Below are 25230 nucleotides of genomic sequence, written 5' to 3'. Positions count from 1 at the left end.
AACTAGTGAATGTTTGTCTTGCTGAGTTAGACACACATGAACCACTAAATTCCAGTGTTTCTTTAATTTTGCCAATACCTCTTTTCCTCCAAATTCCCATCTTGTTTATGATTATGAGTATGTAGAACTTTTGATAGATGTGAGTCAGGAATATTTATAATTTGGTAGCTCAGGTTTGGTGAGATGGACTCTTATACTAGCTGTTGTTTAAACCAGCTGACTTTGCCCTGAATTGTAAATGATAAATGGAAAACAAACTGAGTTAAAATATAAATGCTACAATTAAAAATAAGTGATTTTTTTGCAGCATGGTAATAATAGTTTAGATTTTCTAGTCAAAATCAATTATAACCATCCTGTCATCACCCTTGTAAACACTGTTTTACTTTTTCACTTCCATTGTCTATTGACTGACATCTCTTAATGTTTTGTATTGCAAAATTCTGTAGCAGGATTCATTAATTGATGTTTGTCTTTAAATGGCAAATTTTTCATATGTTCCTCTTTACATTTTATTTTCTTTTGGGCTAGTGAGTGTATTTATTTCACATCTTCACCTGAATATAGCTCACCTACATTCCTTCTAATTAATTATAACCTGATGAACTACTTTCATTGACTCATTAATGGAAATAAGATTGACATTGGTCAATGTCTCTGTTGGTGATGCTTGCTTTCTTAACTTGTTTAGAAGGAAAAACATTAAAGAATAGATATTTCACTCTTGTTTACAATGATCCCACCTTCTGAGGTTGTTTTGCATACACAGACACATGCATACACGTGATTGTTCATAATTCTTCAGTGCTTTACAGTTCAACAAAGACTTAAACTTGATATTCTTACTTAAATTTTGAGGAAAAGCAGATGACTTGTGTTTTTACTCTGACCTTTAACTCTTCTATTTTCCATTATAAAACATCTCATCTCTAAAGATGTAAGCTGTTATGCAAAATGATGTTCTCTTGCATCTTTCAGACTGTACTCTCAACTTAGGAACACAATCAGTTTATTGTTTGTTTATTATTAATGCCAATATCCTTTTACTATTTGTGATGATGATGTATCAGCAATGTGTTAATTCCTTTGCACAGGCCTTGTTAGTAACACTTCCAAGATCAGAACTCTGGCTTCTGGATTCAAGCACCAAGGTGGTATTTGTTCTCTCTGCTTTTTATGTTTGTATGTATAGATCTGTGCATGTCATCATCTCATGCACACCTGTTGCTTACAGATGTGTGTTAGATTGCAGTAGAGTATATGTCTTAATTAAATTTCAAATATCCTGTCAGTACCAGTCTAGCCTCTAATCCAGCATCTGATGTATGACTTCTGTCCTTATCAGCTGAGATTCCTTTTCCCATAGGAGAGCTCACTGACTCCCTTGTCTAAATGTAATAGTGGTGCGCAGGCATAAGAACATTCAGTGCTAGGGAAAATAGGAAAAAGAAGAGAATTTTTCTTTAAAAATACTTAAAAGCATAATAATGCCAGAATTGCTCTGCTTATCATTGAAGTAGATTATCTTTATTATTCTCTTGATTTGTTGTAGCTGGTATGACATAAAATGTTGAAATTTTTGCATTTAGAGATCATATCAAATGATCAAACAATTTCTGCATGGAGAGTACCTATTGTTCTTCCCTAAATAGCCTTTTAGCTTCCCACCTCTTTCACCATTTGATACTGTATTGTCATTGTTAATATTCTCTTTGATAGCATAATTTAGAATTATCAAACACCTAGCAACCATGCAAAAAAGATGTGGCTAATATTTCCAATCAATCAATCAAATCAGATAAAGACATTTTTAGTCTTCTGAATTTTCTTTAATGGTCAGTTGAAATCTCAATTAATAGGAAGCAAAGATTTTTCCTTTCTCGTTATGTTTTGTGATCTCTTTTTTCTAACATAGAGAAACTTGATGTGTGAGTCAACAAATATTTATTTGTTGAATAACAATAAATATGATATTGTAGGTATTTGATGCTGTTAGGGCTCCAAAAATGGATCTGTTGTTTTTAACTGATCTTGAAAAGCTAACTGTTTTCTTGGGGAAATAAGCAGTTGTCACTTTATGTCTCTTCCATCTTTTTCTTCTATATAGGATATAGTGATTCTGTGGATTATTTTAGATAATTCAGAGAGTTTTATCTTATTTTGATCGATTCATGGCATTTAGAGGCTTCAGAGTGGGAAATGCAACAATGGCATAAAGGTTGAAAGCATAAATTTTATAATTACCAAACCAGGATTTGCATCTTGGATCTGTTATTTTATAGCTGTGTGACCTTGGGCAAGTCACTTAGCTTCTCTGAGCCTAGTTTGATCCCCTGTAAAATGAGATTGTTGGTAATTTTGTGAGGATTTGTTGGGTTAATATGTGTGCATAAAAAGGTTACATTTATTCAGGTAATTTTTACTATTAGAAACAAAGAATATTGTAGACCTATATCTATCTCAGTGGTTGCGAAAAGAAAAATGCTCTAACATTTCTAATTGATGCAATATAAATACATTCAAGATAGAAGGTTCACACCTGCTTTATCAAAAATGTTCATGGTCATTCACACGTAGACCTTTTTTCCTCATGTCCAGACTTACTTTGTTCCAAAAGGAAACAATAAAATAGAATGTTAAAATTCTTTTGGGGGATTACAAAGTGTGATTAAAGAACAAACCACACAAAAACATGGGCATCTGATGAAACTATCATTGCACGTTCTTTAAAAAGGTCTGTTTTCTGAAAAACTAAAGTAAAAAGACTTGCCTTTTTAAAAAGTTGGAAGGGAGTCAAGTAGAAATGTAACAAAAGTAGAAAAGAGCCACACTGTCCCTCAAGCATCCTAAATATTTCAGACCCATTCCAAGTACACAAATTATTATGGGAAGTGATATAATTCTTATTAACTTTAGAGACAGTACATACACCTGATACAAGAAATAATAGATGCTATGTTTGTTCTGTGAGGTATATTTTAAAATTATGTTGCTGGAGCCCTTTTTTCTTCATTGTCAGCACAAATCCTTGTTTATTAAAGATTTAGCTTGAAGGAAATTTTAATTAATTACAGGTGCAGTAAATCCTGCCTGGGAAGCTGCCGTGCTGTATTTACCGCGAATGGCCTTCATGTGCCTGTGCTCCACTCTGTTCTCCTGGCTGCCTGACAGTGTGATTTATGGCTGTTGTTTTCTACCAGTCCACTGTTTGCCCTCTAGGAGGGATTGGTCTCCTGAGCCTCCATAATAACAGCAGTACTTTCACAGACATCTTTTAATGACAACAGCACTGCATTCTGTAAGTCAGGCTAATTGCAGATGTACCCTATTAATTGCAAAAACTAGGAGAGGTTACATATTTTACAAGCTTTTAATTTGAAACCGCCCGAGATGATTTGTCTTAAGTGTTTGGATAGAGACGTCCATAATATTCAACAATTCACTATTATTGAAACTCCAGTCTAGGCAGTTATAGAATTCTGAGATTGAATATAGTGAAAACAGCCTTAGATGTGTTTTTACCCAGTGGCTGTTAGGTACGTGGAGGTTATCTTTTCAATGGGGACATTTTCAAAATGTTCTTATTCTTTTTATAGAAGTGTCTTCTTAATTCTTATTCATTATTAGACATCTATAGCTAATGTTATGAAATTTTTCAAATAAACTTTAATCCTTAAACATACAAAAGAAGGTAAACATTGTTCCCATGATAGGTATTCAAGAGGCTTGGCATCTCACTTGTTTAACTTGGTGAAGTGACATCCACAATCCAGTTCAGGGTAGTGTTTCTTGGAGGTCAGGGGAATGAGTTGTAATTTAACTTCTGCTATCTTTCAAGCCCCAAACAATGGTAGTTTTCATCTCCATTTTCTCTCTGTGCACACAAACAGCTCCATTCCTGGAGGAGAATGGGACCTGGAGTATTCCAGGTTTCTTTGCTGTTATCTTATGCCCTACTTGCTTCATGACTTCTAGCAGCCACTGCTCTTCTGGAAGGGAAAATGGATATAGAGTCGGGACAGCTGCCTACCCAGAATCTCAGTGGAAAATTTAGATGTGGAGGAACTCTTGTAATCATCACTGGCTTCTGAAAGTCATGGCACTGCTAGGGTAAGGTGCTCGAGGTGCAATGATGCATCTTTTGATAGCCCGCTTTTCTTCACTGTGCACTAGCAGCCATGGCACGGCCAGTGGCAATGGAGTAGCAGTGTAGTCAGGGAAGAGTAGATGAAAGCGAGTCCTGAGAGAACCTAGATGTGTGTTTGTAAGGCTGTGAGCCCTGAGGTATTTACTATGGCATTTATCATAAGGTAGAAAGTCAGGAAATGGTTAATTCAGGTGCGGCCTTCAATGTAGTATTATGCAGGCACTGAAAATTATGACTAGGAAGATGGCAAAATAATAGTCATACTAATAATATTGTTCTCACCTATGGAACCTTTAATAAGCACCAGGTTTTGTAGCTGTTCTCTAAAGCCATGTTATTGACTGAAGTGTTGAATATTATGACATACGAAGACAGTTTCCTCCTCTTTATTTTTCTCTTTCAAAATTTTCTTGGCCCTTGTACTCTATAGAATTAAAAAAATATTCTAATCCTAGTTTATTAAGTAGTATCATTTTTGAAGATGTTAAATTTTATAAAATTTCTATGATTGTGATTACATAAATTATTGTATTAGGTTTCCTGATATTTATCTATCCTTATATTTCTGTAATAAGCCTTATTAGGTTAATATATTGCTAGATTTTATAATAAAGTAATGGATCTCTAATGTGTTGTATCTGGCAGTTTTGAAAACAGGGTTTTGCTGTCTTTATATTAATGATTCGGAATGCATTCTATCTTTTTCTGTATTTTGGAACAATTTATCAGAATTCTACTTCACTCATGAAATCTTTTGAGTGTGGTGGACTTTTGGTGGGAAGAGCATAACATCTTTTTCTAGTTCTTCATTATTGAACCAATTTAACAGTCATCCTCTATCAGATGTTTACATTTTTGGCGTTAGATCACATGCGGTATTGGTTAACATTTTGTATTCTCTGCATCTGTGATGGCACTCCTTTGATAGTTCTCGTGCTGTGCATCTGAGTTCGTGTGTTCTTTGGGCTGGCCTTTCAGAGGTTTGTTTTGTTTGGTCTTTTCAGAGTTACTTAGTTTTTTGCTTTATCGACTTTACCAGGTTTTTTCTTTAAGATTTCACTAATTTTTGTTTTTATCTTATTCTCTCATTTTCCTTTTATAGTAGATTGCATTGACTGCTGAGTTTGATTTCAGCCTTTCTGAATAAAGAATATTCTTGATGTGGTCTGAAGCTCTGCTGATAGCTAGTAAAAGGCGCTCACTAATGGTGATATTCAGATCCCTTGTATCTTAATTAAAATTTTTTTTTTGTTTTCTTTAATGTTACTTTCTCTCCTCTGATCTGCCAAACTCTGAGAGGCCGTGTTGTGCCACTTTGTCAACACAGCTCAAAGAGCTTTACTTTTGTGTTTTGTTGTAATGCTTTTTGGTAGGTAAAGGTTCGTGGCTCTTCTTTCTTTGTGTTGTCTCCTTTAAAATATAAAATAACCCTCTTCTGTTCAGTTTTTTTCATCTAATATTTATATTTCTAATCCTGCCCTGTTTTTGTTTGCATTTCCTTGGTTTATCTTTGATAATTCCCATATTTTCAACTTTCAGTGCCAGTCTAGTTTGGGTCTCTTTTAAACACAAGACTAGGTTTTTGTCATACTTAATTCAGTGGACAGTTTAGCCCACTGTCATATGGAGACCCCTGACATGTTTAGTCTTTTTTTCCCCCATAGTGGTTTGATAGTTCTACAATCTATTCCTTTTTTTATATTTATGCTGAAGTAGCAAATATTAATCAGTAAGTGGGTATAATTGTTTTTAAAATGCATTTCAACTTAATTTTCTCTCACGATTAAGAATTAAAAAGAATCTATCACTTATGCCTCATTCTACCCTTGGACAGAGTGGGATTCTTAGTTCACTTTTATTTTCCCCTGTTCTCACTTTAGGTTTTGTTAAACTAAACTGGAATTATAGTAACACTTAAAGGTATATCCCTTTTAATGTTTTAGAGCCTTTCTTAACTGTTTCATTAGTATTTAAAAATGTTTTTCTATTTACTTAATTATTGTTTTAATAATTTATTTTAATAACTGATATGTATATTACATGTAATTTTCCCTTAAAATTTTTTCCTTTTGTAGTAAAGTAAGAGGCAAAGTTGCCTAATATTTAGTTAATACTGGCTTTGGAGTTGGCAGCCTTTCCACATTCAAATCCCAGCTCCACCCTTTACCAACTGTGTGACGTGATATATTATTTACTTTCTCTAAGACACAGTTTCCTCATCTGTAAAATGAGAGTTAGTAATAGCACCTCTGTCCTCTCTCAGAGTTGCCGTGCGCGCTCTGTGATGAGCTTTCTAGTCGGGAGATCTGTTGTCTGCGGGCACATTTTCTGCTTTCACCCATGGGAAGGAACCATGTTCTCTTAGTGACTGCACCCATGCCCCTTCTGGATATAGCATACTGTACCTAGCTTATCTCTTACTGGTTTACTTTGTCATTGCCTGTCTGAAGTTGGAAATTTGTTTTTCCTCTCAAGCATGACTGCTGGTTTGGATTGATGCAGAATTCCAGGGTCACTGCTTCCCTCTAGAACTATGGAAAGATTTTCCCTTTGCTTTCTGACATTTTTAATGTTGCAAGTAAGATGTTCAACACAGATAGTCTTTTTCCTCTGATGGGAATCTTTTCTTTTTCTGTTTTGTTCTGACTAGAAGCTACAGCATTTTCTCTTAATTTTCTTTATTTTTGGAATTCAGATATCTAGTAGGTATATATATGCCTAAACCTATGTCTTTTTTCAGTGTTCTCGCCTGACATTTGTTCTGTAGTCTCAAGTATCTCCTCACATTTTTTTCTACATTTTTTAAAATCATTGCTTTTATTTCATTTCTACTCTGCCCTTCTCGAATTCATATTATAAATTGGTAGAGCTCCAGGGTTTTTCTTTTCTTGCTTTTGTTTTAAAATAAATCACTTTTCATCTACCTTGTTGTTTTAAGTTTAATAAGGATTGACACTGGGGATGTTTTGGAAAAATAAAAATTGGGTAAGTGTTGATATGTTATAACTTTTCTTGTCTTCTTTTGTTAGTGTTTCCTACTTACAGATGAATGAAACATGCAGTAAACTTCCATTGCCGATAATGTGCTGTTAGAATTGTGTGTATTATGTGTGTATCCATAAAGTCCTTTAGATTGTATCATGATTAGAAGATTGTCATTTAATTTAACTTATTTAAAATTGGCTTTACCATTTTATCATTTTAGGAGAAACTAATTCGAGATATTGCTCGTTGTCATGGAATTTTGATCACTTCTTATTCCTACATTCGACTGATGCAGGATGATATTAGCAGTCATGACTGGCACTATGTGATCTTGGATGAAGGACACAAAATTAGAAATCCAAATGCTGCCATTACCCTTGCTTGCAAACAGGTATGACCTCTTATAACACGGGAGATTTCCAGGTAGATAATAGTATTTCTTTGGGAATAAACTCCCTGATTTTAGTAACATACTTATTCTTTCCTTGTGCCTTTGCATAAGGAATTTGAAATATACATTTTTGCCTTAATGCAGAAAATTCTTTATTCTTGCCCTTAATCTTGTTTTTTAAAATTCTGTTTGTTCACATTACATAATATCTCTTGTAGGAATCAGGTGTTAGAATGTAACCAAATCCAACTTGAATCCATAGTATTCAGCTTGAACAATAAGAAAAAATTCTTTCCAGTTTTTTTAATCTATATGTAACTGGAGAATTAAAATTGCATAAAATGTCTATATTTCGAATGAGACCAAAATGATAAGTAAATGTGTTAAATAACAAGATTGTGTGGGAGCATTTTGGGGTAGGTTTGCTGATCATCTGTCAAAAGGTGAATTTAATAAAAAAATATTTTCTTTCCCAAAATAGTTCCGCACCCCTCATCGCATTATCTTGTCTGGCTCACCGATGCAAAATAACCTTCGTGAACTGTGGTCGCTCTTTGACTTTATCTTCCCAGGAAAGTTAGGCACATTGCCTGTGTTTATGGAGCAATTCTCAGTCCCTATCACCATGGGAGGATATTCAAATGCCTCCCCAGTACAGGTAATGTATTAGGCAGATTATACTTTTGCATTTTAATATTTTAAATGTCCCTGCTAAGTACTATATCTGTAGTCAAGTCATTCATAATATAAGAAAAATGGCCAAACTTATAAATTGGTATCTGATAAAAAAAAAAATCACAATTATTTTTGCTTGATAGCTCAGATTTTTTCCAGATGAGTTTTTAAAAATCATGTAAAAGATTAAAGAGCAGTCAGAAATTATAAAACAAGAATGAATCAGTTCTAGACAGCATATAATTTAGTGCAGACTGAGATAGTACATCTTATAAAGTAGTATAAAGGCTTAGAAAAGCTGAAACCAGAGAGGATTGTTAAGGAAAGATTTAATGAGACACGTATTCCTTATCCTGATTCTGGGAAAACAGGCCAAGGACAACAAGGGCATTCTGGATTAGGGCAACAGTATGAAGGCAGCCACATTATTTGGCCATGGACAATGAAGAGATATACTTGATTAGACTAGAGATGCTGGTACAGGAGTATCAGGAAAGCTGGAAATAGGAGCTTTGAAAGGGAGGTGGAGGTGCTCGAGCAAGGAAGAGTCACTGAGGATGTCTGAGCCGGAAACTGGGAAAGAGCTGTTCTCAGGTTACTCAGGCTGCAGATAGTATGGAAGGGAGGCTGGCATTGAGAAACCTGCAGTAATCGTTGGGGGTGAGGTTGATGAGAACTTGGACTTGGACCTCGGTGGTGGTCCTAAGAAAGAAAGTGGGTCCCAGATGGCATATTTTCTTTTTTAGGTAGAACATAATCAGACGTGGAGGCTGATAAGATAAAAAGAAATAGGATAGGGAGTGGTAAGCCTGTTGCAGCTGACCCCTTTGGTTTTAGGCCAGGGTGACTGGTAGAGTGTGGTTGTCACAGACGGGAACATTGAGAGGTAAAGCCCACCTGAGGGCAGACTCCAGCCTGGGTGAGCTGCAGGATTTCTGCACAGCTTTCAAGTAAGACCTACACCTGCCAGGTCATGACTGAACCACAAACAAAGACTTTCACCAGAAGAGATGTTTATGTGTTTTGAAATATTAATTAGAAAAAAGAATTTTAGACCTTTAAAATTAAGGGGATTGTCACCCACAATTTTAATATCTTTCACATTTGAGATTGAATCATTTTTAATTAACTTTCATAAGGGCTCTCTTCCTCCACTGAATCCCTGTTGTTCTGCATTTGTAGTCTTTTTAAAAACTTTTTATTTTAAAATAATTTCAAACTTAACAGTCACAAGAATCATAAAAAGAACTATTTACTCTTCACCCAGATTTACCAGTTGCTAGCATCTTGCTAACATTTTGCCACATTTGCTTTATCTTTCCTTCCCTCTGTCTCCCCACCTCTCTCTCTATGCACACAAATTTATATTATTTTTTTTCTGAATCATCTGAGAGCAAGTTGTAGATGATGCCCCTTTCTTCCAAATCCTTTAGTGTGTGTTTCTTAAGAACAAAGACATACTCTTACATAACCATTGTATAAACATCAAAATTAGAAGGAAATTTAACATTGATATAATTCTGTCATCTATAGTATGTGTCATTCACATTTTGCCGGTGCTTTTAGTAGCATCTAAGTCCCTTTAGTCTCCTTTAATCTGGGACAGCTTCTCTAACCTCTCTTATGTCTTTCACTGACTTTGACAGTTTTGAAGACCACAGGCCTTCAAAACATTATTTTACAGAATGTACCTCTCTTTGGATTTGTCTTCCATTCTTTGTGATTAAATTCAGATTATGCATTTTGGCAAGACAGTCACAGGAGTGACACGTCTTTCTCAGTGTTTCATATCTGGAGGCACATGCTGTTTATCCCTTTCTTGGTGTTATTAATTGATTACTTGGGTGTGGTGGTCTTTGCCAGATTTCTAAATTCTTCAAAGTTACCACTTTTCCTTTGGACTAAGTAAGTCATTTGTGGGAAAATACTTTGAGACAATGCAATATGGCTGTTTCTTCCTTGAAGTCCTTGTTTCTTCCTTGAAGTCTTTATTTCAGAAGTTTGTGCACTTACCTTTCTTTCTTTTATAGATTATAAGCTCCTTGGGAGCAAAGGTGTTGTTTATATTTGCTCCTTTCTGTTTAAGTCCATGGCTGCCATGCATTATTGAATCCCAAGAAGATATTCTGTGAGCAGATATTTATTGTGTCAGGGGAAATAAACATGATCATAGTATAGGGTAATAAGGTCTGTGATCAGAGGAGATCCAATATCTGAGCTGTGGGAGTCAAGAAAGGCTTCCTGGGGGTAGGATGACTATGCTAGGGCCTAAAAGATAGAGGAAGATGAGGAGGAAGGACAGTAATTACCAAAAATAGGGATTGCTTTTGGATTTGTATGTTAAACTTGTGCAGAGCATTTTAGAACTGAAAAGAACTTGAGGAGTTATCTAGGTAAACTTCCTTATTTCAAGCTCAAGGTTTTTGAGAGTCAGCATTTTGGTGACTTGCCTAGGTCACTCAGCTCTGGAAGAAGCAGAAGTGGGGAGTAATTATCACTCTACTTTGTCGGGAATAGGAAGGAAGAATGGGCATACTCAGCTAGGTATCTATTTTTCACAGTACTTGGGAGTTGGGAGTGATAGAGAAATACAATTGGATTCTGCCCTTCATCTCCCCACCATCATGTTTTTACTCACAGAGGAAAAGACACAAGAGGCAGATGGAAATTAAATATAGAATCTGCTTTATTGCCTGATGCACAGGATTCCCTAAGAAAGCTGGCCTGGAGAATGTGGCTTGACCTCGAGGCTAAAATAGGGTTTCTTAGTCTTTTCTGCCCTCCCATTCCCACCCCAGTCTAGAGCTGAAGATCTTCCTCTGGGAAGAGTTGAGTGTGACAAAAAGACTCAGACCTATCCCCAGCTACTCTAGGCTCTGACCCTTGCAAGTTCATTGCAGTGGCCCAGGAGTAGGGAGACTCTCCAGATGGGCGGAAGTGTGGAAAAGAACAGGAGTGGCCAGGGCACCTAACAACCCAGCCCTAGTTTTCCAGCATCACCAACTAGCTCGCTCGTTCTGGAGGAGATAAATGTGGATAGAGGCAAGGATATGGGGACAATTTCCTTAACTCACTGTAAATATTTTTAGGAATAATTTAAACAAGTACTTGTTTCCTTGGGACTGTAATGTCTTGTTAAATTCCGAAATTTAATCATCTCTGCATTGTAACCCATAATATATACCCATATTAAAGGTAATTTTTATCACTGTCTGAATGATACATTTACCAGGGTTACCTGTAACTAAAAGTTGTTGGTTAATTGAGCTGCTTTGTTCTTGTCTGCTATTCCAAGTAAAACCTATTTTTTTTTGTTTACACATATAGACATATAAGATAACACATATACATGCACATACATGTATACATACTTAAGGTGTTCTTAGGGTCTTATTAAAATATTTTTACCATGTTAATTTTGTAACATGAATTTTTCTGTATTATAATCAAGCTATTATCATTAATTTTGCAGCTAACTTTCTTAAATTTAAACTGGCTGGAATATTTCTTGTTCCATTAAATAGTAATTTACTAGGTTGTTAAGCCTATTTAGATTTTTTTAAAGTATCAATAATTTATTGAATTCTTTGTTTGCCTTTAAGTGGATTGCAGAGGGAGTGGCTTCCTGCACTGTGGGCCTTTGTTTTTTATGTACAGTTAATACCCATCTCATGTGGCTGTGCTTCATTACAGAACCATATGCCCCATTTTAGACTAGAGTGACCTTTCATTTCTGGGATCATAGGGCTTTTCTTGAACTTACTCTCCAAAGTCTCCAGTGGGTAGTAATCTCTACTGATTATCTGGTTACTCCCATTGCTGCAGCTTCCCCCCAGAGTTGGCTTTTGATCTTCAGTCTTGCACAGTAGCAGTTCCTTTGTAGCTTTTGGAGAATTCAAGGTTATAAACAGATTTGTTTGAAAGCAGCATTTTCCCCCAGAGGGTGGTTGAGAACCAAGTAAATCTCTACTTTAGGGTTTCACCATGCAGTAATAATTAAAACAAAGTATAGAAGAGGAATAAGGCACAAAATTGCCAGTTCTTTTGTTTGTACATTTTGGTTAATAAATTTTTTTACTGATGTTATTATGAAAGCTGCCATATTAAACTTATACTAATGTTTCCAAACCATTTTCTAACCATTTCCAACCAATTTTGTACAGTCATTGGTCATTCTTTTGAAAATTCTTACTTTGAACATTGGAATCTTAAAAGGTAAGAACAAATGTATTCCTTAAACATACAGTAATTCTTTCTTATTTTCTCTTACTAAAGGTTAAAACTGCTTATAAGTGTGCATGTGTTTTACGAGATACCATAAATCCATACCTACTAAGGAGAATGAAATCAGATGTCAAAATGAGCCTTTCTTTGCCGGATAAAAATGAACAGGTCTGTAAATCCAGGAGTTACCAAAAGATTTCTAAAGCACAGGTGTACCTGTCTATTCACTCTGCTTTTTCATATGCAGAATTGGTGAGACATGGTTGTAGGTACTGTGGAACAGGCAGATCTATACCTGTATGTAGCTGTATGTGACAGTTGAGCCTGCTATTGCATCTGGCCTCAGAAGGACTCTAGTACATAGGCTTAGATCCCTCTTATTAACACATTAGATTCCCACAGCTGCTCTTTTTAAACTTCTCCATTTTTCTCAAGTCCCCAATTCATTCATGCTATAAATTATTTGAGGTGCCAGCCACATGTCTGGGAAATAGCAGTGAACAAAGCAAACACTTGTTCTCATGAAACTGTCATTTTTTCTTTAGGAGAGACAGTCATAAGTAAATGTTATCAGATGGCAGGTGGTGATAAGTGTGGAGAAAAAAAATGAGGCAGGGATAGGGAGTGCCGAGGGCAAGGATTTGGGGAAGCAAGCTTTTATAAGGGATCTCTGATAAACTGACATTTGAGCAGACATTTGAGCAGAGGCGCAAAGAAGGTGAAGGAGGGAGTTAAAGGGTATTTTGGAAGAACGTTCTAGGTAGATGGGAAGTGAGAGGGTATTGGTATGTTCAGGGACCAGCAAGGAGACCAGTGTGGCTGGCGGGCAGGAGCAAGAAGAGGGCTCAAAGTCAGTTTGCCTGCCAGATCACCAGAGCCCACTGGTCATGGTGAAGATTTGGAGGAGATTCACAGGAGGATACTGAGCAAAGGAGTGATGTCATCTGACTTAGGATTTAAAAGGGTCATCCTTTTGAATTTCATCCTAGTGTTCTGTTATCTAAATGTATAACTGTACCTTCTATTCAGGATCTAAAAGTAAATGCATTGGAGATTTTGAAAGTGGAAACTCTGAAGGATCTGAGAGATCTGTCATCAAGACTACTTTTGTCACTACCTCTTCCCTCCCCATCAACACTTATCTCTAAATTGAGCCATTGGTCTTAGCATCCCCCTTACAGGTCTCTCATTCCTGCCAGTTGCTTAGGACATAACTCTGAGCTGTCTCTAATTCTAAATCAACTAGTTGCTGTGATGCTCTGTCCTTTGTCATTCTCTCACTTCTCTGCTTCACATCCTCATAAATTAGTGCAGTTTAGTCTGACTAGCACAATTAGTTTGACTGATCTCTCAACCATTAGCACTCCACACTCCATACCGTATTGCACACTGTTGCTGGATTGATTTTTCTAAGAGTAGTATAGTCCTCCTATCAACATACCTTTAATGTCCCTCTCCCCACCGAGAATACCAATTTAGTTTATTTGTGCCAATTTATTTTCACTATAGAATCTCAGAATGCTTATTATTATATCCCATACAGTAGCCAAGGCAAATTGCTTCCTATTTTTTAAACGTACACTACTTTTCCTTCCATTTGCATATGATTTTCCCTTTGCCTAGAGGTTTTCCACTCCTCCAGCAAACACAGAGATGTTCCATTTGAAGACCCCATGATAGTCTCTGCTAAAGCTTCTACTAGACTGGAATACCTTGAGGTTGAGACTTTGTCTTACCCCATCGTCAGATTCTGCATGACACCTATAAACAATCATTTGCAAACACTAGGTACCCAGTGATTAATTTGTTTAACTTTGCTACTGAGAGGAGAGGTTTTTCTGTTGCCACTTTTAAAGGATTAAAATATGAGTAAGAAGTTAAGAATTATAAACACTCAGGTTCCTTTTACTTAGTCAGCATATGAAAGCATTGGAGGAGAAAGAAAATGGAGACAAAGGGATGAGTTAGCCAGTCCCTACAGAGTCCTCAGGAGAAAAGATATGGGCCTGAACCGAGGTGAAGGTGGGGCTGGCAAGAGGAAGCTGAAGGGCCTGGTGACTCCCAGGTTTCCCACTTGGATGCAGGGAAGAATCTGCTGTGGCAGAGGCTACAAAATGACAAACAGCTCAGAGGCGACAGCTGAGGAGTTTAATTTAGGTAATATTTGAAGTGCCCATGGAACATCTGCTTGCCTAAAAGGCAGTTGTAATTGGGTTTAGAACTCTCGGAGAGTTCTAGGCTGGGATGTAGCTATGACCTGTGAGAGAAGGTGTTGAAGTTATGAGCAAGGATGAGTTTTCCTAAGGAGATTATGTAGAATGAAAAGAGACAAACAGCTCAGGCAAACGGCAACATTAAGGTGAGGGTAGAAGTGGAGGAGCGACCTGGGGAGACGGAAGGCCTTTGTAGGAAGGCACAAGCTGGGTTGGGGTAAGTGGAGTCATGATGCCCTAGAGATCCTATGTGTTTGGCATCTAGGAAGTTATTAGTGACCTTGTCCAAAGCAGCTTCAGTGGCATCAGCAGAAGTGCTCTTCAGGCTTGTGCTAGATTCATACGTGACTAGAAAGCAAGGAAGTGGAGATGGTGATTGTACACGATACTTTCAGGAGTTTTCCCCCTCACTTTTTGCATAGTCTTAAGGAGTGGAGCTCTGTCCTGAGGAGGATAGGAGGATTTTCAGAATTGGTAGAAAGGTTGAAGGGTTGCCCTTGATTCCATACAGGAACCTATTTCTCTGAGAATAAAGGAAAATAAGCTGAGGCAGATGAAGTATATAAATTTTAGGGAGTGAAAACTAGAGAATCATGCCTGATAACTTCAATTTTAATTTTGTTGTCTTGTTTTTGTTTGGTTGTTTTTAAGTAGAGGTTGAGACAGAGGTGAGTGGCTTTGGGGGAGAAAGGAGTGTTGTCACAGCTGTTCTAGGTTTGCAAAAGGTACTGGGCAGGGAAGTACATAGAGCATTCCCTTGGAGACCAGGAGCAGGCAGTGGCAGGATGCCGCCCTGGTGGGTGACATTCTCCAGTGCTGCTCAGCACCTAACCAGAAAGGAGTAGAGAATGCAGGTAGTTGAGTTAATCTGCATTTGGAAGTTCACAGGGCAGATGCAGAGGGCTGGCTGAAGGAAAATATGTTGGGAATATTACTAGCCAAGGAATAAAGTCAAGCCATGAGGTTGCTGTGGTGGACTTGCAGAAAGAGAGGAAGGTTGAGAAGCAGAGTCAGAGAACATGATGGCATGGAGTAATTGCTGCAGTTGGGCAACGAGGATAGGGGGTGCTGCCAGAGATGAGTCTGGTAAACTTGTGGAGTTGCGCTTAGAACCCCAGGAAAGGGGGAGTGCAGGTGAAGTAAGGGTCCCTGTTCAGGCTTGCTGAAGTGGAGTGTGGGAGAGGGGCATGGGAGGTGAGAGGTCTGAGCACTTGTTGGCTAGGAGGAGGAAGGTTTGCACCTGGTCCTGAGCTTTCCTGTGAGCAGGAAGCCAGTCTTCAGGGACTGTTGAGACAATGGGGTGAGGACCAAGAGGTGAACCGATGACAGAAATGGGGACTGGTCAGTGGAGGGGACTGTACTCATTGTTCAGTCGAGATGTGTTTGGTTTTTTAAATAAGAGGTACGTTGTTAAAATTGCATACATTGTGCTGTTTTGATTAGGAAATTTTGTTGATATTTTAATAATTTTATTCTGTTAAGGTTTTTGTTTGAAATTATAGTTTCTCTGTTTTCCTTCCCCATAGGTCTTATTTTGCCGTCTTACAGATGAACAACATAAAGTCTATCAAAATTTCATTGATTCCAAAGAAGTTTACAGAATTCTCAATGGAGAGATGCAGGTCAGCTAAATGATAGAAGCTGGAGAAATGAATGGTAGACCAAGGGAAACGGGGAAAGAAAGGAAACTAGTACCGGTCAGGGGTTCACTATTACTCTCTTGAAAACATTTCGGTGCAAACCTGCACTTAATTTTGAGCCCTTCCAGAAGTAAGAGTACACATGGTTATATTTCAGCATGCTCCCTTTTTGTCTGTACTGCAGCACCGTTACACTTGAATCTGATAACTTGTGGTCGAGTGAAAGAATAGCACTAGATGACAGGATCTGTAATGGGGAGTCCTGCAGGGACAGCTGATCCTGTGCTGAATGTAGGGAAGCAGCCTTGGAGTGTCAGGGTTAGTAGGCACATGGAGGAAGAATAATTATTATAAATTTTTTTAATAACTTTTAGTGTTTGGTAATACTCAGCAATCTATAGTTGTCGGTACATGTCTGTTCAATAGGTATATGTAAGTAGGTTTATAATCAGTGTCTAAGTCTAAAGCTTCATTAAACTATTCAACTTTGTGTTTTAGTATCTTAAAATGTGAATTGTGTTTATTTATTTGTTTATTTATTTATTTAATACATAGGACTTTCTTAGTCCTTGGTCTGTCCTCAATGGAAGCATAGCTGAGTAACACAGTACACTCCAAGAAACACACTTCCATGCTTATACATGGAGGTAGATGATGAAGAGATATATGTAGGCAACATGGCTACCTGTGTTCCAGAACATCTACATGCTTTTTCTTCTAGATTAAATAAGTCATTTCAGTTCTTTTAACCATCTCTCACAATTTCTTATTTTGTCTTTCATTGGCATCTATAGGAGGTTTTTAAATCATTCGCATTCATTTACTTCTCCTAAATTTCCCCTTAACTTAGCTTCATGTGCTTTCAAGTTGTGAAACTTAGGAGGTCTAGGATAAGCACTATCCAGGAGTTATAGAATACAAGTCACATGTGTGATTTGAAATTTTCTAGTAGTCACATTAAAAAGGTAAAAAAAAAATGAAATCAATTTTGATAATATATTTTATTTAACCTGAAATGTCCTAAATATTTTAATATATAATCAAAAAAATTAAATTATTGAGATAATTTACTCTTTTTTGTTATAAGTCTTCAAAATTGGGTCTAGTTGATCGTTGAACAACTCAGGGGTTAGCGGTGCCAACCCCCCTAACTCCTGCACAGTCAAAAATTTGCTTTTAACTTTTGGCTCCTTTAACAACTACAGTCATCCCTTGATATTGGTTCTAAGACCCCTTGTGGACACCAAAATCCAAAGATGCTCGTGTTCTTTATATAAAGTGGTGTATGTAGAACAATGCACACCATCAGCCCTGTGAATCCACAGATTCCCAACCTCAGATCAAAAATATTGTTTTCAGTCAGCGGTTGGTTGAATCCATGGATGCTAAACTCATGGTATAATGGACTGACCGTATTTGTTGAAAAATATTCCTGTATAAGAAGGTCCTCTCAGTTCAAACCTGTGTTGTTCAAGGGTCACCTGTATTTTACATTTGTGGCACATCTCAATTTGGACTAGCTACATTTCAGGTGCTCAGTAGCCACATATGGTTTATGACTATTGTATTCGACAGCACAGGTCTAAGGGATGAAAGATGAGTACAGATGACTCTTTGGGGAGTTTTGACAATGTTCCTGATTTATCCAGATCTTCCATTATGTGTTTGTTTAACTGTTGTTTACTGTTTAAAACTATCATACTCTTTGATTACTGGCTTAATTTATGATTTGTCTTTTTTGCTTGAGCTTTTATACTGGTGAGCTTGATTAGAGTCACACACTGAAAGCTGTGTGAAAGATGCCCTCTGGCTAGGCATGGACAGTAGGTCTGTGTCCTGCTGGGTGAGCTATCCTTCATATCTTTCCCATTTGTGTATTTTCCATGCAGATATATTTTCTGATATAATATTAATATAAAGGTAAGTGGAACTTCTTAATCTTCCTGACTGTGATTTTACATGGGATAATCTGAGTGCACATAATTCTTATATACCATAGATTTTCTCTGGACTTATAGCCCTAAGAAAAATTTGCAACCATCCTGATCTCTTTTCTGGAGGCCCCAAGAATCTCAAAGGTATTCCAGATGATGAACTAGGAGAAGATCAGTTTGGATACTGGAAACGCTCTGGGAAAATGATAGTGGTTGAATCCTTGTTGAAGATATGGCACAAGCAGGGTCAACGAGTATTGCTATTTTCTCAGTCAAGGCAGGTGAGCATACAGACTTCATACAAGAAACAAGTTGGTTCTTTATGACTTAAAAGCATTAATTAAAAATGTGGGATATAATCTAAAATAACGACTCCAAAAGCAGACCTACCCGCTGATACTGAGGTAGCAGCCTACAGATCTCTTTGGGAGCTTGGATCTTTCTCTAGAGTTAGTACAGATAAGTTGGCTTTTTAAAAATTAGGCTTATGTACCATGCGATTCTGGAGTGTAGATGAGTTTGGGTCTGAACTCAAATAAATGTCCAGCTATTTACAAAATGTGTGAGAATCAACAGTAAATATATAGTAAGAAAATACCAAAAATAATCTTGTAGCAGTTATATTTATCTACTTCAAAGTGAGAAACCCTTTTAATTTGAGCCTGTTGGGAACGTGTGACTGTTTACACAAATGTAGAAGCACTCACTGGGGGTATAAGTTTGATTTTTAAACTCTTCTCCCCAATCCTCTCTCCCAAACAGATGTTGGGCATACTTGAAATATTCCTTAGAGCCCAAAACTATTCCTATCTCAAAATGGATGGTACCACTACAATAGCTTCAAGACAACCACTGATTACAAGATACAATGAGGTAACAAGTGAATATAACAGTCAAGTCACATAGTGCTACTGTATACAATGGGACAGGAAGGAGAGTGTCTACACCTACCTGACCAGTGCTTATATCTAGATTGGGCAGCAGGTGGAGGGGACTTTTAGCTTTTAACTCTGTACATTTCTGGATTATTAGGGGTGTGTATATGTGTGTTCTTGAAAATACAACTTTTAAATATTATTAATGTTAATATTAAAAGTAGGAAACGTGGGATGAGATCTTGACTGACCAAAAGTCTCTAGATCATAACCTATTCCTTATATGGGGAACATTTTCTATGTTTAGAATATGGAAAGGCGGAGACAAAGAGCTCTAACTGGTCTTAAATGTGCATACTAAGTGTTGTATGTCTTACTTCTAGGACACATCCATATTTGTGTTTCTTCTGACCACTCGGGTGGGTGGCCTGGGAGTCAACCTAACAGGGGCAAACAGAGTCATCATTTATGACCCCGACTGGAATCCAAGCACAGATACACAGGTCTGTTTGTTTTTAAAAAGGAGTATATTGGTGACATACAGTTGACCCTTGACTAACACAGGTTTAACCCTTGACTAACACAGGTTTAACATTTATATGTGGATTTTTTTCAATAAATACAGTAAATGTATTTTGCTTTCTTTATAATTTCCTTAGTAACATTTTCTTTTCTCTAGTTTACTTTATTATAAAAATACTGTGTATAATACATAGAACATACCAAATTTGTGTTTGTTTAACTTCCTGTCAATAGTGGGCTATTAGTAGAGTTTTAGGGGAAGTCAAAAGTTATATGTGAATTTTTGATGGTGCAGGGCGTGGTGTGTTGTTCCAAAGGTCAACTGTAGTTTAATGGCTAGCACTTGGGAGTGTCCTTAGTGCTCATGTTAGCTGCAGCATGTAGTTCATGTCTCGGTTGTTGCCTAATTTTCACCTTGAGGAAGACATGTTCCAGCATAACAAATAGGAAGAGTACAGTTATTTCATAGCATCTATTGCTAGATCTGGGGTAAAAAGAATTTGTGATGTTACAAGCACACATTGTTTCTCAGGTAGAGATACCAGTCTCTCTTTGTCATCAGGCTGTTTATCTTCCTTAGGTATATTTAGCCTCATTATGTCATTATGTCAAAATTCTAACCTTGGGAGTGGAAGGAAGCAACCAGCTATCTCTGTTTCTTTTAGTCAGTGCTTGTCACTGGGGAGGGCCCTTGTTGAGATGTATCTCTCTGCCATAGGCCCGGGAGCGAGCGTGGAGGATAGGCCAGAAGAAGCAGGTGACGGTGTATAGGCTTCTGACTGCGGGCACCATTGAAGAAAAGATTTATCACCGGTCAGTACAGATGTCTGTCTACCTGCTCCTTGACTGACGACTGCTCTTCTGGCTGCAGTGTGTGCAGGATATATAAGTATACCACCAGGATTTCAAGCAGAGAATTTTTTAAAAACATTGATAAAAAAGTCTTTTCTTCTTGGAGCAGTAGTTTCTATAATGTGAGGGATAGTATGGTCTTTAAAATGTTTGTTTTGTTTTTATATTTTTTCTTATTAAAATAAGCCTAGATGGCTTATTGTGAGTTTTTTAAAAATGTCTTTGAATCACATCACTTTTCTACCTTCAAGGACTGCTTATGTGTAAATTTCATATTGTTGTTTGAGAGAAATGTTTCCAAATACTATAATGTCCATCTTCTTTCAGAAAAATTTTAAGAAGTGACAAAATTAAAACACTAACATATTGATATTTAAACATAGCACACAGTTGTGATTAGTATGGGTGTTCTTTTGGCCTTGGCTCAGATGCCCCACAGAGAAAGATTGATCAGGATATTTGTTTTTTCCTCCATCTTTCACTCTATAATGACTGGGGGGTTTAGGCGAGAGAAACTTCAACAGTAAAATAGAGATATTCCCAACTTCTCTGTCTCTCCTGCTAAAGATGTTTTTCTTAAGCCTCATCCCAGCCCCTAAAGGGAGTCTTTTACTTTCCACCATGGGGACTGAGCCACTCATGGGATGGTTCATGTTCTTCAGGGGCCTTCTTATAAGAGGTCTAGAGTCAAGCTGTGTTCTGAGAGGAAGAGATACACACCTTAGCCTGAATAAGCAAGTAGGAGGGGCAGGACTACTTTCTGGTGATAATCTGGGCAAGAGTAACAATGGTGTGGGTACTTTAGCATAGAGTATGGATCATTAGGTGGAAGCTGGTGAGATGGCTCCAAGTGAAAACTTTGCAAAGTCCAGGTAAGAGTTTCCTAAGCCCCATCACAGGAGGGTACTACATAGGGCAGGACAGAGGGCTCTTGGTCCAAGAGTCAGGAGGCTGACTCCTTCCAGCTGAGCATGGCTGTGAGTCACATGAATGTATATGAAAAGGTGTTTCTTGAACTGTGATGAATCTTGGAAGTTGCAAAAAACCCCTGGGTAGAAATAATAATAAGGTATTATTTCTAACTTAAATTTTGTAAAACATGGGAGACCACCTAATGTTTTATGTACTTACCGAATTGTAATTTTTCAAGGCTAAAAGTTTTGGGGATTATTTAGACATCCATACAGCTGCAGTTAGCATAACTTTCTTATATTGTTTTATAATTAGTATTTTGAGATCGAGCTAAATATTATTTCATATAAGTTTAATTTTTATCTTTTAGACAAATCTTCAAGCAGTTTTTGATAAATAGAGTGCTAAAAGATCCAAAGCAAAGGCGATTTTTCAAGTCCAATGATCTTTATGAGCTGTTTACTCTGACTAGTCCTGATGCATCCCAGAACACTGAAACGAGTGCTATTTTTGCAGGTATTACATAAAATAATTTAACTGAAAGGAATTAATTATGTGAGAATTGTACAAATGTAACATTAGCATGTTTTCCCCTTTTATAGGAACTGGTTCAGATGTTCAGGCATCCAAACTCCATTTAAAAAGAAAACTTCAACCAGCCTTTGGAACAGACCATAATGTTCTAATAAGCAAAAGGTTCCCTGATTCTAATGTATCTGCAAATGATGCCATGTCATCTGAAGAGAAATCTACAACTGTAGGAGCTGAAGTGAATGTACCTTCTGATCAAGGCGATCCTTTGAGAGATGATCCTCAGACACCTAGTAATCTAATGAGCAGTGACAGACTTGTAGAAAAGACAGATGCAGTGTCTAGGCTAGAGTGCTCATCAGTGATGAGTGGAAATGGGGAGTGTTCAAATTCTCCAAGAATCAATAAAATGTACAGGACATCTGGTGAGGAAAGCATCGGTGAAAAACAAAGTTTTTCTGACAAAAGAGAAAGTTGCCAGGTTCAAACAGAACCTCTTTGGGAGAATGAACAAATTGAAAATAATTTTTGTAAGCACAAGTCAAAAACAAAACATAGTGTAGCAGAAGAGACCCAGGAGAAACAGCTGAGGCCAAAGCAAATGTCTAAGAACTCTAAGCGTTGCAGAGACGCCAAGTTTGAAGGAACCCGAATTCCACACCTAGTGAAGAAAAGGCAGTACCAGAAGCAAAACAGCGAAAATGGGAGTGAGAACAAGGAACAGAGCAATGATGATTATGTTTTGGAAAAGCTTTTTAAAAAATCAGGTAATCTTTTTGCTGAATTTGCCATGAGGTGCTAGGAACAGAACATTAGTGGGCCATTTCTAGCGGTAGCAGCCTTTACTGACAGTGCAGAGTGGACTCTCAGCTGGAAGTATTTTTTCTTCTAAAAGTCAGATTTGAAATGTATTTACATTTTTGAAAATCATATTTACCTTTTTTGAAGATCTAGAAGAAATTGAAACCAGAGAATAATAGTACTTGACTTATAATCACACACAAGAGGAGTACAGTACTTTAAATGGATTTGTACTACCTGAATATTATTAGGAAATTTCTCTACATGCTATATTTATCTAGTTTTTCTACCACAGGTGATTAAAATAAACTCATGGGGGAGAAAGGTATGGATATGGCCAGAGGCGGGCACTCTGGAAGCGGGAAAGCTGATAGCTAATATCAAGGCAGAAAAATTAAGAAAGCAGACTCAACAATTGCTCGGGACCCTGGAGGACAGGCAGTCCTGCACGGCTTAGTCATCCTTGGGAGTGTCATCTTGGTCAGGCCTTGGCAGTCATCGTGCTTACAGTGTCATGGCCTTGACTTTTGAAAGATTGCTGTTTATGGTTCTCTGTTCAAGAAGGCAGCTTTATGTATGGCATTTCAGAAAGAAACCATCTGGGCCTGATGTTTTCTTGTAAGGTATTTTTTTGGTAACTTTCTCTTGTTTTTTTTTTCCTACAGTTAATGTTTTCCTAAGAAATTATTTATTTTGTGTAGTTTTTAAAAGTATTTGCATAGAAGCATAGACAATTTTCTTGTAATAATTGGTTTTTAATTTGCTTCTGTTTCAAGATAATTTCCCCCATCATTTCTAATTCTGTATATTTTCCTCCTTTTTTCTTGATCAGGTTAAGCTACTGGTTTGTTTATTTTGTGATTTTTTAAACAATCAAGATTTAGATTTATTAATTAGCTCCATGATTATTCTCTACCTCATTAATTTTTGCTTTTATCTTCATTACTTTCTTGTGCTTTTGTTTTTGTTGTGTTTGGTGAATTTTTTTGGTTTAATTTTTAAAAACTATTGGACTTGGAAATTTAGTTCATTTATTTTTCTTCCTTTTTTTTTTATTGATATAAGTAGTTAAGTCTGTGAATTTTCCACTGATAACTGCATTAAATTCTTCTGATATGTCATGTTTTATTGTCATTACTTTTTAGAAATTCTATAATTCTGGTTTATATTTTTCCCTTCAATAAAGAATTTATTAATAGAGTTTTTTTAATTATCCAGATAGGAGGGAAGAGGTTATGTTAAAGTTGTGATCAAAGCATTATACTTTAGTTATTGTAAAACAGGGATAGTAATAGTCTCTACTGTTAGGTGGTAATGAAGGTAAATAGCAACAGCACATAAAAGTTTCTGTGGTCGTTTGGTAAATAGCAACTAAAAATATTCATTATTTTTCTCTACCCACAATATGCTAGACTACACAGAAGAAAAAATATAATTGTGTACAACATGAAATAACACGTTTACTGCTTCCTTTGTTCTTGTTAGTTGGTGTGCACAGTGTCATGAAACACGATGCCATTATGGATGGAGCCAGTCCAGATTATGTGCTGGTGGAGGCAGAGGCCAACCGAGTGGCTCAGGATGCTCTGAAAGCCCTGAGACTCTCTCGTCAACGGTGTCTGGGAGCAGTGTCTGGTGTTCCCACCTGGACCGGCCACAGGGGGGTTTCTGGTGCGCCAGGAATAAAGTAAGAGATTGATGCCCTGCCATGCTTATGAGAAAGCCAATCCATCCAGGCTTAGAATAAAGTCAGGGCAGACATGGATTTCTGTTTATCTGCAGTAGTAGAAAATCTTCCAAGGAGGGGTTGAGCCAGCCAACTTGTGTGACTTGGAGAAACACTTGTAATTTTACCTCCTTCTTCACTTTTGTCCCTTGCTTTCCAAAGCTAATTTTTCAGGGGAAGGAGAAATGATCTGCTTTGTTTTAAAAATGATGTTAAAAATAGTGACACTCTTAAAAAATAGTAACGATTAAACTTTAATCAGATGATTAGCCAGTTTTCAACAATTGGTAATTACTATGCTATTCAGTGTACTCCTTTAGAAGGATTTTCTTACCTGGGATTTGAGGGTAGTTTCCATCATATCGAACAAAGGATATTGAGTAGTTTTTACTCAAGATGCTATAGTTAACTTCCCAGGAGAATAAAGTAGAGGAGTCGAAGGGGAGAGAGCAGAAGCGTCATGGTTATGAAAGAAGAACCATGCGGAAGAACATTTTTCTAGGACGAGTTTAATGGTTGAAAAGACATTTTCATCTCGTAAGTCAAAAACGAACATTTTATCTACAATGATATTTGTCCTTATTTAGGAGTAGATTTGGTCAGAAAAGGAATTCCAGCTTCTCTGTGCAGCTGTCTTCTTCAGCATCTCCAAAGGAGAAATGCCAGGTAATATGAAAGCCTGTCTGCTTTTCACGTGTGAGACTTATTTGATTAAATTGCTATGAAAATTTAACCTGATTCCGATGTGAAGAAAATTGCTGTCATGGCGACACCTGATATTTGTGTGGTATGCTCTGATTTT

At 37.1% G+C, this 25230-nt stretch overlaps 1 protein-coding gene across 7 annotated transcripts in view; it reads left to right on the top strand.

Moving 5' to 3' along the window:
- The window catches only part of ERCC6 (ERCC excision repair 6, chromatin remodeling factor), a 73435-nt gene that overhangs the window by 43874 nt on the left and 4331 nt on the right, over positions 1-25230 (top strand). For 5 of the 7 annotated variants that reach the window (XM_015593264.2, XM_025050317.1, XM_015593263.2 and 2 more), the window contains 12 exons: positions 7353-7523; positions 8005-8181; positions 12474-12590; positions 16162-16257; positions 18275-18490; positions 18972-19082; positions 19468-19587; positions 20325-20419; positions 21741-21886; positions 21973-22668; positions 24188-24389; positions 25016-25094. In XM_015593264.2, coding sequence (XP_015448750.1) covers positions 7353-7523; positions 8005-8181; positions 12474-12590; positions 16162-16257; positions 18275-18490; positions 18972-19082; positions 19468-19587; positions 20325-20419; positions 21741-21886; positions 21973-22668; positions 24188-24389; positions 25016-25094 — 2226 coding nt within the window. Of the gene's footprint in view, positions 1-7352; positions 7524-8004; positions 8182-12473; positions 12591-16161; positions 16258-18274; positions 18491-18971; positions 19083-19467; positions 19588-20324; positions 20420-21740; positions 21887-21972; positions 22669-22997; positions 23498-24187; positions 24390-25015; positions 25095-25230 lie in introns of those variants that run through there. The other 2 variants (XM_015593262.2, XM_025050319.1) reach the window with 2 other exon arrangements.

The sequence above is a fragment of the Pteropus alecto genome, unplaced genomic scaffold, assembly GCF_000325575.1.
Source record: "Pteropus alecto unplaced genomic scaffold, ASM32557v1 scaffold287, whole genome shotgun sequence".
In the NCBI taxonomy this organism is placed as follows: Eukaryota; Metazoa; Chordata; class Mammalia; order Chiroptera; family Pteropodidae; genus Pteropus; species Pteropus alecto.
Note: the sequence above shows the minus strand (reverse complement) of the source record. Positions and strands in the feature narration are given on the sequence as shown.